This window comes from Haliaeetus leucocephalus, unplaced genomic scaffold (assembly GCF_000737465.1).
Source record: "Haliaeetus leucocephalus isolate CR32 unplaced genomic scaffold, Haliaeetus_leucocephalus-4.0 Scaffold177, whole genome shotgun sequence".
In the NCBI taxonomy this organism is placed as follows: Eukaryota; Metazoa; Chordata; class Aves; order Accipitriformes; family Accipitridae; genus Haliaeetus; species Haliaeetus leucocephalus.
This window is the reverse complement of record NW_010972613.1, coordinates 789620-801897: the sequence shown is the minus strand read 5'-3', so window position 1 is coordinate 801897 and position 12278 is coordinate 789620. Positions and strand designations below refer to the sequence as shown.

The 12278-nt window shown below is 45.3% G+C and overlaps 1 protein-coding gene across 1 annotated transcript; it reads left to right on the top strand.

Moving 5' to 3' along the window:
• The first annotated feature begins 600 nt into the window (after positions 1 to 600).
• TMEM80 (transmembrane protein 80) lies at positions 601 to 8566 on the top strand. The gene is made up of 5 exons (XM_010564319.1): positions 601 to 687; positions 3707 to 3723; positions 5804 to 5897; positions 6011 to 6103; positions 7443 to 8566. The coding sequence occupies exons 1-5, from the start codon at positions 669 to 671 to the stop codon at positions 7646 to 7648; spliced, it is 429 nt and encodes a 142-aa protein (XP_010562621.1). The 5' UTR covers positions 601 to 668; the 3' UTR covers positions 7649 to 8566.
• Positions 8567 to 12278: the final 3712 nt, after the last annotated feature.

Sequence of the window (12278 nt, the reverse complement as noted above, 5' to 3'; positions counted from 1 at the left end):
GCTTTTCGGCGGGCGGCCGAGGGGTGCCGAGCTCGCCCGAGCGCTTCCGAAGGTGTTCCCCGGGCGGAATCGAGCGTTTCCGAACCGCTTCCGATGGTGCCCGAAGTGTCCCGAGTCTTTCCAGGCCTCGTCCGAAGGCGATCGATGGTTCCCGACGAGCGGGGCCCGCGTTTCCTGCCGGCTGGCCAATCCCAAGGCAGGACGCAGCCGAGCCCGGCCGAGTCCGTGGAAGCGCGGCCCGAAGCGATACCTGACAGATCGGCTGGGGAAGCCGAGCGCGCCCGAACAGGGCCGAGTCCCCGAGCGGTCCGGCCCAGAGGGTCGAAGAATCCCGAGCTCGCCCGAGTCTTTTCCGATCCTGCCCGAAGGCGGGTGAGGCGGGCGCGAGGAAAGCCGATCTGTTCCGAGTCCTCTCCGATCGCGTCCGAATTCCCCTTCGCCGGCCCGAACGGAGACGCCCGAACGGGCAGAGCCCGAATCCGCCCGAAAGCGACCGAACCGGGCCGAGCGCTCCGATCTCACCCGAAGGCAGAGGGGGCGGGGTAGGTGGGGAGTGGGGAGGAGGGGGGGGCAGCGAGCTCCTCCCAGGCGCGCGCGGACGAACGGTCGCGGCGCGCAGGCTGCCGGGACGGTGGAGGACTGGCGGGCGGCGGGGGAGGGGCGCCAAGATGGCCGTTGTGAGGCGAGGTGAGCGGCGCGTTGCCATCGATACCGGCAGGCCTTTTCCCCGCGGATGTCCCTGCGGGGCGGAGGGTGACCGGGAGTGGCTGTTTCCCACCGTGTTAGAGGTTAGCTCTCGCCTCCCCGGGCGGGGGCCGAGGTCGAGCTAGGCCTCGGCGCCGAGTCCGGCCCGACAGCCATATCGGGACAGCCCCGACATGCTGAGGTAAATCCCGGCAGCTGCGGGCCCTGTGTCAGCGAGAGCAGGGGCTTGGCGCTTGTGCGGGCCGAGGAGCACCTTTATCCACAGGCAAATCGCTTTCCTGAGGCCGAGTGACGCCCCTTGAAAATTCAAGTCTTTGCTTCAAATTATGAACCACTGGGATTCCGGGAGGGGAGGGGAGCTCTTCATTAGTGTGGTCAAAATGATTAATTCCCACTTCTTTCAAACAGGTCAAGGGTTTCCCCCCCGCAAAATGTAAATTTCAGCCCTAGGTAGACAAAGCCAGTTTTGAAAACTTTGGCTTGAACAATTAGCCTTTGCCGAAGACCTAAAAACAAGTTTGTGTAATGAGGTGCACTGGGTAATGTTAACTATAGCTGCTGCATGCTTTTAATACAGTTTTAGCATTAAAAAAATCCAGTTTTTTTAGAAAATGGGCTGTGTTCTACCTCAAGTAAGCGTGCACAGCATCACTCACAGTCATTTCTAAAATCATGAGCAGCCTGGATAAGTAGTCAGGCTTTTGTTGTATAAAACACTTCACTGGAGCGTGGTCTGTAGCTGTTCTCTACAAAACTGTCCAGAAAAGTCAGCAAGATTTGGTTCAAGGGCTGTCTGAGAGCAGGACTGATAGTGGAGGCATGTGTACGTGCAGACGGACTCCAGCCCGTGCGGTGGATAGCTGCCGCCCTCCTACCTTGTTGCCTGGGAGTTACCCTCCTACATGAAAGAATTTATACAACAGGAAACAAGTGGCGTTACACTTTGTTTTCTTCTGGACTGTACAAGCTTTCCAGTAGGCAGAAATCACATGCCAACCTGCACGCAGTGGAAAGTCACTACGCCAGGTCTCACTAATGCAAATGCCCCCCTTAGCAGAATGCTGTTCTTGCTGCTGCAAGTTCGTGTGCTTCATATAAATGCTTTAAAATTGTTACTGTGCTTTTTTTTTCCTGTGCCAGAATGCTTACTTTCAATTTAAAAATTCCCCCAGCAGCAATCCAGACTTCATTAATCCTAGCAGTGAGATGATCTCAGGGTGTTGGGATTAGCAGCCTACTGTTACACCTGAAATTATATATTCAGATGGCATAATAATTACTACTTAACTGCAGTATCCCTTTCACAGGTGTGTTGTCGGGTTTAAATGTTTAACCTGTGTGAAATGTCTCCTGTTGCTCAGGGGGAGGCAGCATGTTCTAAATAATAGTGGCTATCAAACCCCACCTTGGAACAGATGCAGGAATGTGGTCAGTGCCCTCTTGTGGAAATTATTTAAAAAAAAAAAAGTTTAAAAATAAAGTTGGGGAATTGCTATTAGGGAATTCACTAGGGGTTGCCTGTACGGTAAAATCATACTACTCTTAATTACACCACTGGCATCATGGCAGTGTAGCTACCCAGGGTGGATGAAGTTACTCCGGTATAGCTTAGTGTGTGGTTATACAGAAAGAGTGCATATCCAGACGCTTCTTGCGGAATAATAACACGTCTGCGCATGCAGTTGTGGTATTTCAAATTAACATCCTGCTTCACATTCTAAAATAACTTTAAAATGGAGACATCTCCTTACTGCTGTGCAAGAAAGGAAGCACATCATCTTGACACAAGGCGTTACTTTCACATGAGGGTTTATACCAGCGTATAAATACAAACACATCTTTAACCATTAGTCACTGCAGAACATGATGTGTAATGAAACCTTTAACTCCCATTCTGCAAAAAGAAAGCAAGCATTCATCAAAACGCATTTTGGCTAAGTGAAGGGATGAGTCTGTTAGGAGCCTATAGTCCCTTTACAGAAGGTGGAGAGGAGATGAAGCACGTCCAGGAGGCATTTCAGATCGTAGACAGTATGAATCACCTTCTAAAATTGCTTGCCTATTTCCACTGCATTCCCAAATTGGACACCTTAATTAGGTGCCTAAAGTTAGTGGGGATTAATTTGGGCCCAACTGCATAAGACTGTTAGGTGATGAGGACATTAACCTCAAGAAGCCCAGAGATGAAGATGGTGAGGTGAGTATGTCCCACTGATTTGATGATAATGAGCTGTCTTTGAGAAGATGGATGAAACAGCCTTTCACAGACAGTTTTACTCTCTGTGAAACAGAGATCGTAACTTTTTAATTCCTCATGTGTCTGAAAGAGGCTAAGAATATTAATGAGTTACTTAAGAGGTACTTTAGTAGGTCAGTGCCATCATGTTGCAAGGGAATTTTATCTGTGTTTTTGCAGAAAAAAAAGAAGTAAAATGTATTGGTTAGCTTATAGAAAATATTTGGTATGATTTCTGTGGGTGATCAGAACATACTAAGGTTTTACATAGAATGACTTTGCTTTTGAAGGGAACCGGTTTGGAAGGATGTTATTTACAGGAACCGGGGAGCCCTGTGCTCTACATGAATGCTTTCTCACAATTTAAAAACAAATGGTACATTCTGGTTCCCTTGCATGTTTCCCTTGTTCCTCCATAGTTAGAGGGGATGAAGTGTCATCTGCTGTGAAAGGACAGGATAAACAAGTTCTAGGTAATGCCTGTGTACTTCTTTATGTTTTGAAAGAGATAGGTTCCTCAGTGAAAGTGACACTGTACAACAGGGATTTCCCCTAGATTACTTTAGAATTCATGTATTTGAAAAAGTTATTTTTGGAACCTGAACTGCATGATGTGAGAAAATAGTAAGTCTTCCAGTGAACTGAGACAAAAATTTCTACAAGCATGCTTGACCTCTGTAGTAACATCAGTTGTTTGAATGTTTCTGCAGCGCTTTCAGTAAATATTTATTTTCTTCTCTTTATTTTTTCCTTCTCAAGGGAAAGGAGGAACTTCATCAGTTGTATCCTTTTTGTACCTTTCATCCCTCACATGAGGGAATCTTCAGAAAGACTGGCTGAAATGCATTGACATCTTCCTGCCTAATAAATCTGCACAAGGCTATTTTTGTGTTTCTGAGTTTTCCATCATCAGCACCATCCATATGAAGTAAAACTGGTAAAACATTTCTTTCAAGGGAAGATGTTTTTTGCAGCATTAGCTGGGGTTTAGCTGAGATTTTGCCCTGATTGGCTTCCACTCATGCAGAAACCCCTTTAACCCACCCTGCAGTCTTGACAGAGGGCTGGCAGCCACTTTTATGATCACATAACTCTCATTTCCTTAGGAAACAAGGCTAAAAATTGGATTTGTGGGCTGATGGACACAAACCCCACATAGCACACCTCACAGACAGCTGACACAGCCAACAAGAGGTAGTAAAAGCAGCTTTCAATAGTACTTCCTCTTCTCTCATGTTAATTCACCCTACCTTTACTCCTGCCAAGATCTAAGTAACCTCCTAACAGGAGACACCCTTGGCTTCAGAGATTTCCATGCTAAGAACCTATCTAGTAATTTTTTGCTCCACCTTCCTTCAACTGGAAAAACACAAAAACCTGGTTCTGTTTTAATAAAATGAGCTGCTCTGGGAACTGGAATATATCCACCATGTGTGGGTGGGTGCTCTGTTCAGAAACTGGATGGGCAGTTCCTGTACAAGATGCCTGGGATGAAGTCTCTGCTTGGAGATACTCAGAAGATTTCGGAAGGGCTAGGGGAGAGAGGGGAGGATAAAGAATATTTTGAGTATAGAAAGACAGATGTGGAAATAATGAAATCTACACTGATAACTTCCTTATATAAATTGCGTTGTATTAGTTAAAGCTAAGAAAGGCATTTGGTATCATATGGTTATCAAAAATACATATGAATGGCCAAACTTTCTGCATTCTTGGAGCCACATTCCAACTTCTCCATGTGGTGGTGAGCCCCAGAATGTCCCACGCGTGTCTCCTATATTGCATTAATAACATGCTGCTGTGCCTCAAGAGAAAATCATTCCTTCAGTGTGTATGTACCTGCTATATAGGAATTGTGCCTATCCACGGGGGTGGGTGGGCTCTTGAAGACATCTAACTGTGAGGTACCTCCTATAAGCTAGGCATTTCAACTCCTGTTGCAGTCGGAGAGGGAGCTGGCACGGTTTAACACCGGACAGTACTTCATCCCACCCTGCTCGGGAGCTGCTTGGCTAGGAAGGTGCTCATCTCCGCTGACTCCACAGGGAGCCCAGGCGACTAATTCAGACTCAAGGCATAACTTTAGGGTGGCTGTCATCTTGGGATGGCTACAGGTGAGATGAATCTGTCCTGAGCCTGCAAGTAATTTCTCCCTATTTGTACAACAGTACGTGCCATATTCCCTGTCCTTCAGGGGCATTTTGAGGATGTATTAAGGATTGTGGAGCTCTCAAATACCTTGGCAGTGGATCCACATAGACAGACAAATAACTAGAGCTAAATATTATCTCACAGTATACAACAGTTAGTTTTGTAAGCAGTGAATTAAGGGAGTCTGTTTCTTATGAATTTACATCTCAAAGCTGAGCTCATGGCCTTTCTCAGACACGTAACAAAGAGCACAGCTTTCAGACTTTTCATCAGGTGAGCAGTAATAGGGCCTGTCTGCTTCACGGAGCCACCTATTTTCAAAAACTTGCAGGAATTTGATGTATTGGAGTCTGCCAACCCTCTGTCAACTTGCTTAAGGCTGACTAACAGGTATAGAAGTTGTTTGGGGAAATGTACACATGCACGCACCCCCCCCCCCCATTTCCTTAGGCTAACGAATACCCCACTACATACCAAATAAAATTTTTTAAAAAAGTAACTAAAGCCAAACCTGAAACAGCAAGCTTTTATCCTAACTCTTGGTATTTGCAATCTCAAGTTACTTTCTGAACCCTACCAGTAGGCCAGTCATAGTTGAACCATTTAGTATAAAAAGGCACAGCAGTATATTTTGAGGTTACTGGGAAATGGTGACTTTATGAAATGGATCCCACCTCATTGCTATGACAAATCCTTAATAACAGTTATCAGCTGTCATCTGTTCCTTTACAGATTCTATTTTATGTAAATGGGATTTATTACATCTTCTACTTCTTGGTGACTCTTGCAATGATTGTTTATAAAAGTAAGTTGCACGTATTCTAACACAGAAGTAGGCTGTGTGCTTATGACACGGTTGTGGTTTGTCGGTATGCCTACTGTATTTCCCTGGCTTATTTACACTGTGTTATTCTACAGGTCAAGTTTTCAGTTACCCAGATGATTTTTTAGCTCCTGATCTTGCATTGCTTTTCATTATGGCCATTCTTGAAGTGCTCCGATTATACTTGGGTATGTCATGTTATCACTGTGCCTTTTCAGTGGAATATAATCTTTAAACATTAATCATTCTGAAATTAAATGTGTGTCAAAACATGCCAGTTTAGCAGACTAGCAGATATTTGGAGACTGTTGTTCAGTTAAGCAATTAAACTTTATCTGACTGATCAATAGATTTGGCCAGAGGGTCAAATAGAATTTGCTCTCATATGAAATATAATCTGTAATGCCATTAAAAAATGATTGCTGGGTTGTCAGAAAGCAATATAACTGGGACAGCTGGAATGCTGTTACGCTGTTTATAATTGAGCATGACTTCTGAGAATGAACATGTTGAAACACAGAGATTCCATTCACTGAGATGATACAGCTCCTTTCAGCTGCTCCAGCAATGTACACAAGTAGCCACATGGCTAGAGCCTTGTGGAACAGGTAATGCTAAGGACGTCCCTGAGCAGTGTACGGCTGCCACTGTGACTACACCTTTTCCTTTCACTCCTTCTGAAGACACATGCCAGTTCCAACATCTTCATTTCACTAAGACAGAACAGCATAAAGGGCCTCCTGACCCCTGTCCAGAGCTTGCTAAAACTTCATAAAGTCCTTTTCTTAAAAAAACAAGTTACTATTAAAATCTGTGCTCAATATTCCTAAGACATTTATGGAAGGTGGGTCTCTGTTGAATTCAGCTGACTTGCTGTAGGGGTGAATGTAGGCTGCTGCCTTAAAGCTCTCTGCATATGTTTGCCTGGAGCCTGGTGGATGAATAAAGAAGCAAGTTTCAAGTCTGATGTAGTTAAACACCAAAAACTACTAAGACTAGCTTGGAAGTAAGATGCAAGGAAGAGAAAAATGCAGCTTCTCCACAATGATAGTAATTTGAAATAGGAGGAGATTAGCAGGGAATACAGAAGATTCTATATCACACAAGATTTTAAAATCAGGATGGGATGCTCTTAGATGTGCACTGCAGTCACCACGTTGTCATGCTAAGTGCAGGGCTGGGAGTGACTGGGGGAAAGTTTGATGTTTGACTAAGAAGCTGAGTGACCAAAATGGTTGCAGCTTCAGAACTGATTATCTGTGGTAAGAAAAGGTAGGCATTGTGACTTTGAGTAGCAACTGATTGCTCTTTATTTAGAGTAACTTCGGTCAGCAAGAAATGGATTGTCCATTGGTGTTTGGGTTGGTTCTTACATTTACTTACAGAGACTTGATTCAGGACAGTATTTCAGTGTACTCTGAGCTGTGAGAAGTAGAGCCTTTTTTGAACAGGAATACTCTAGACTTATGGCTTGTGATATTGTCAGAAGAAATCAAAGACTCATATCAGCTTTTTGTTTCCTTCAAGGTTCAAAGGGTAACCTGACAGAAGAAGAGGCTCCATTAGGGCTCAGTCTTGTGATCACAGTCGGAAGTGTGATTCTGTCTGTATATTTCCTGGTGTGGCAAACTTACGTGCTGAAAGCAGACGTCATTATCAATGCTGTTCTTCTCTTTACATATGGGCTTGAGTCAGTACTAAAGGTCATAGCCATTGCTGCTTTTGTCAGCTAAAGCCTAGCAGTTTTCAACATGTTCTCAACACATTTCTTCTGTAAAAGAGTGGGTTTATATTTCAAATATTTAATTCTTTTGCATATAAAAAATCCTGTAAAACTTTCCCCTGTTTAAAGTACAAATTTTTGAGGGACAGAGATCTCCCTGAATGGTAGGTAAAATATGCTGTCCAGCAGCTGTGTTACACTATCTCATCATAGCTTATTTATGGGCAACGGCACGAGATGATTCAGCAAAAACACTTAATGCTCTGGTATTCATCAGGGATCGATAATAAATATTCATTCCCAACACCGAATAGTAGCCAGTGTATCATCTGGCTATGTGCTGTTGAGATGATGTGAGTTTTCATGGCATAGCAGCAACGTACAACCAAAGTGACACAGAAATGAATCAGGCCAATATAGTATGGACTCATTTCTGCCTTACCACATACACGTTCGTGTTTGAGGGCACAGTTTCTCTTCTGCTCTCATTTGTTTTCAGACCCCAGTGGTAATTTCCCTGACTTTAGTAGGGCAGTACCTGATTTATCCCAATGGGAGAGAGTTGAATTGAGTTTTGCACATACCCGGAGAGCCAGAGCTACAGGGTTTGGGCAGCTGGTTCTTACTGACACAGAGGCCAAAGGCAGTAGTGTGAGGGTATGTTTGTTTAAATAGGATGGCCTTAAGATGAGCATAAACATTCACCATCCACTCACCCTTCTGTCCTATTGAAAAGTCCAACAGAATGTTGTCAGATGTATTTCTGTTTGGTGTTAAATGTATTTATTTGCATGAGTCTGCAAAAAATTACAACATAAGCCTTGTCTTTTAAATGAAGAACTCTGTGCAATTTCAGATTTTTTTACTGTATCAAAAATACGTATGTATTAATGTAAAGCTTGGGGATTTTATGGGGGTTTTGTACAAGCAGGTTTTATATTCACAATTTCCTATTTTTGTATTTATTTATTCAAATAAATAATGTATGAGATCCAAGAAGTGTTTGAAGTGCAGAGCATCTTGTTCAGATCCTAGGCTACAGCTAAGCTACACAAAGGAAGACTTGGGCAAGACTGCGTGTGTGTAAAAGACTCTTCTGATCCTGATGCTGCTGCTATATGTAGGCCATTCTAATGTACTGGGAAGGAGTGCCTGAGGTCTGCGCTAATTTGCACTAGCCCTGAGCTGAAAATACAGTGGTGCAGGCCCTGTATTGCCTCAGCCACACTGCTGTTTTCTTTCCAGTGGTGGTGGAAGGGAACAAAAGATGCAAAGTTCCTGCGAAAGGGCCCAGTTTCATCCCTTGGTCATACCCAGGGGAGCCCCTTCCAAGGCCGGGTAACACCAGCTTCTGTCCACGTTACACGGCCCAGCAGTCAAAATCAAAACACACACATTGGCACCAATCCCCTTGGGCCAGATCCTGTTAAGGCAGTGCAGTGGCACAACCAACCCTTTGTTGACCAGCAGGAGCAAGGCTGCATCCGTGAAGACAACATAAAAGCAGCAGAACTGGGTGCTAAGGAGCAGCCAGGAAATTGAATGACCAAATGTTTTTGTGCTTAATCTGTGTGAATCAAACACCCACCTATTTGTCCTTCCAGATTTGTTTGGCATAATGGAATGTACTCATCACATACTTGTTAGGAGGAGCAACAAACATACCAAGCTGTATCTACCACATTGATGATGAATGCATACCAAGCAAAACCCCTTTCTGCGTGCATACAGATAAAAGCACATTTTTTTCCCTGGTATTTACACCTACCTTATACAAAGATCTGGCAATAGAACATCTGACAGGTTTTAAAGGAAATACTGCAAAGTGAATATTTTTTTACCTGAATGTAGGTGGTAGAGCAGATGGGGTCACACATGTTAACTTCAAGTTGCAGCCTCTGTGCTTTACCTTCCTTCCTTCTCGTGGTGCTCACTACAAACAAAATAAATACAAAATATTAGCACAACTGGAGGTAGCAGAGACCCAGGGTGCAGAGGCAGGAGACGCTAGTAAAGCTAGTGGAAGGTGTTCCTACCCCAAGATGTTGGACCCCACCACAGATCACCACCCCCTCAGCTACCGCCCTACAACCATTTGTGATGCTGTGCCATAAAACTGGATCCCTGGCCTGAACCATGCAGAAAATAGCCCTCAAAAATGGTTCTGATGAAGGTGTTAATTAGGTGACGGCTGCCTATCCCCACAGCACAGTACAAGTTTGGAACAGTCTGCTGGGCCACACAGAGTAAAGCAGCCTCCTCAAGCTTTATAAAACAGTGTTACATACATATATATACACACGTTATCAAACATGGTGAATTCTTTGCTCCCTAACCATCACCTAGATGAAAAACAAGAATCAGCAGAGAGTGACAGTGCTTGCTGATAGTCAGCAATAGGGTAAATATACACATAATAATGAACATAAAATATAATGATATGAACATAATGTTCATAAATTAACATAATGATAATAAACATGAATTTTTGAGCTCATTTGAGAGCACCGCCTGATGGCTTGCAGACTGGTCACAGAGTCCTGGATGGCTGTCAGTGCTTGCTGGGGGTCAGCTGGTACCAACCTAGATTTGTACCCTCAAAAGGGCAGGACAGCTCTGTTTCAATTTTCCAGTTTAAGATAAAATTGTCCATGACCTTTTTTCTGATTAGATGAGCAGATACTGGGGTACTTCTGCTGCTGACAGCCCCCCACTCTGTGATGAATGTAGGAGAAGGATGAAGAAGTCTGCAAGCTTCAGACAACTCCTTAGTCTCGGGTATTGCCAGGCTTTGAATGGGAATTGTCATTTATGCTGGTGACTCTGATTTCATGACAGCTTCTCTCCATGCTGAGCTGGTAGAAAGACCCAAAGTGAATGGGGCCCTGGCCTCAGAGAGTTTCTCTAATCAGGAGCTCCTTTCCAAACCATTCCCACTGTTCAGAGAAGCAGGGCATGGCATGGAGAAGCCATTGATGACATTTGCCAGACATAAGATTGCTGGAGCTTTTAATTATGAGGCCCAGCCCTTCTGAAACAGGATGAGCAAGTTGGATGAAAACGGCATTAAAAATTTAGAGGAACACATATTTTGAGGAGCTCGGTTTGGGTGTTGTTTACTCTGCAAGGAAGAAGTCTTTGTTCTCAAGCCATCACAGGGGTGTCTGCCGCCAACCTGATTTAAAAGGCTGATCCCAAGAGGCAAGTTAGCCTCCTGGGATTTCAAACTCGGAGATACTCTGCGAGATAGGGCTTTATTGGTCCACGGCTTTTTTGTGTTCCTCAGTAGGCAGAAACAGCATACAGACCAAAACCCAGCAGAAATGGTACAGTCCAGTGAAGGAGCAAGGCTGAGGACGTGCGCTCGTTTGGTTCCACATCTGGGAGCCGAGTCAGCAGAGCGGGCATTCAGGAACTGCCACTGTGCAGCAGGGTAATTCCCCTCTTGCTGATTGCCTCTGGCCTGCTTAGACCAGTATCAGCTGTTGCAGGGAAGATGTAATAAGCTCCACTGTGGTTTTCTTCCCTGCCCAGAGGAAAAGTTGCCGCGTCTGCTCAGCAGTTAAAGATTTCCTACAGGGCACAGCACTTCATGGTAGCCCGCTGTGCCTATCTTCGTCATGAATGCGGAGCCAAGGTAGCCAGATAGCAAGCAGTCAGTGCCTTAAACATTAAGTAGCTTCTCCAACAGAATCCTTCCAAATCCCAGTTTGTACCCCAGGAAAGCCAGCCCAGCCCTGCGGTGCCACTGGGGCATTTCAGTGGCAGATGTGGCAGATGACACATTTCAGGGGGTAGGGATCCCCTGCACAAAACCTTTCAGCTGGCAAGGCTCACCGGCCTCCGGCAGAGCTGACATTCCCACCACGTTTCCCTTCTGTTGAACCGATATCGCTTCCCCTGCCTGGTGGTGTGGCTGGCATTCTCTAAATGCTGTTTCTCCTAGGGCTGGCCCTGTTTTCACAGCACATCCTGTACCGAGATTGCCCTGAGATCTCACCAACATTGCGGTGAGGAGGATGATGGGGCACTGGGTGGGTGCATCACACCAACTACCAGTTTACGTTCTCCTACAGCGGAAGAGGTCGTTCTCCTGTCAAAACCAAGCTGCCAAAATCATAACTGTCATGCAGGGAACTGGCTCTCCCCCTGCCCATCCAGCTCACCCGGCGGCATTCCTCCTGCAATAACTCACCTGGGGCGGTTCCCCCATGCAGCGTCTGGACACGGGCCAGGCAGCAAGCTGAGTGCTAGCCCCCATAGTGTGGCAGGCACCAAAGAACACCACAGCAGCAGGGAACTCAACAAGCACCGAGTTAAGGAAGCCAGGCTTCCTCCAGACTTGTGTCCCATGGTGGAAGCGTTTTCTTATTTCTTTCTCTAGTGTCAAAGCTGCAGCTATTTCTTCCCCGGGGCCAGTGGCAAGGGGTGTCTCTAGCATGTACACGCCATAGGTTCAGCACACATCGTAGGGATGGGGGGGGAGGCCTGCAATGCATATGCACATTAATAAAATGCTCTTAAAAGCCCCATTTTTTTGGAGACGACTGGCTAACCAGATGGATCCCACACTGCCATGGACACGTCTGTGAGACCAATACATTCAGCTGATATTTTACAGCTTAATGATCAGCTCATGA

Coding starts and splice junctions, on each gene's coding strand:
- TMEM80 (XM_010564319.1), top strand. Junction 5,898..6,010: donor TGCAATGATTGTTTATAAAA/GTAAGTTGCACG, acceptor GTTATTCTACAG/GTCAAGTTTTCAGTTACCCA. Junction 6,104..7,442: donor AGTGCTCCGATTATACTTGG/GTATGTCATGTT, acceptor GTTTCCTTCAAG/GTTCAAAGGGTAACCTGACA.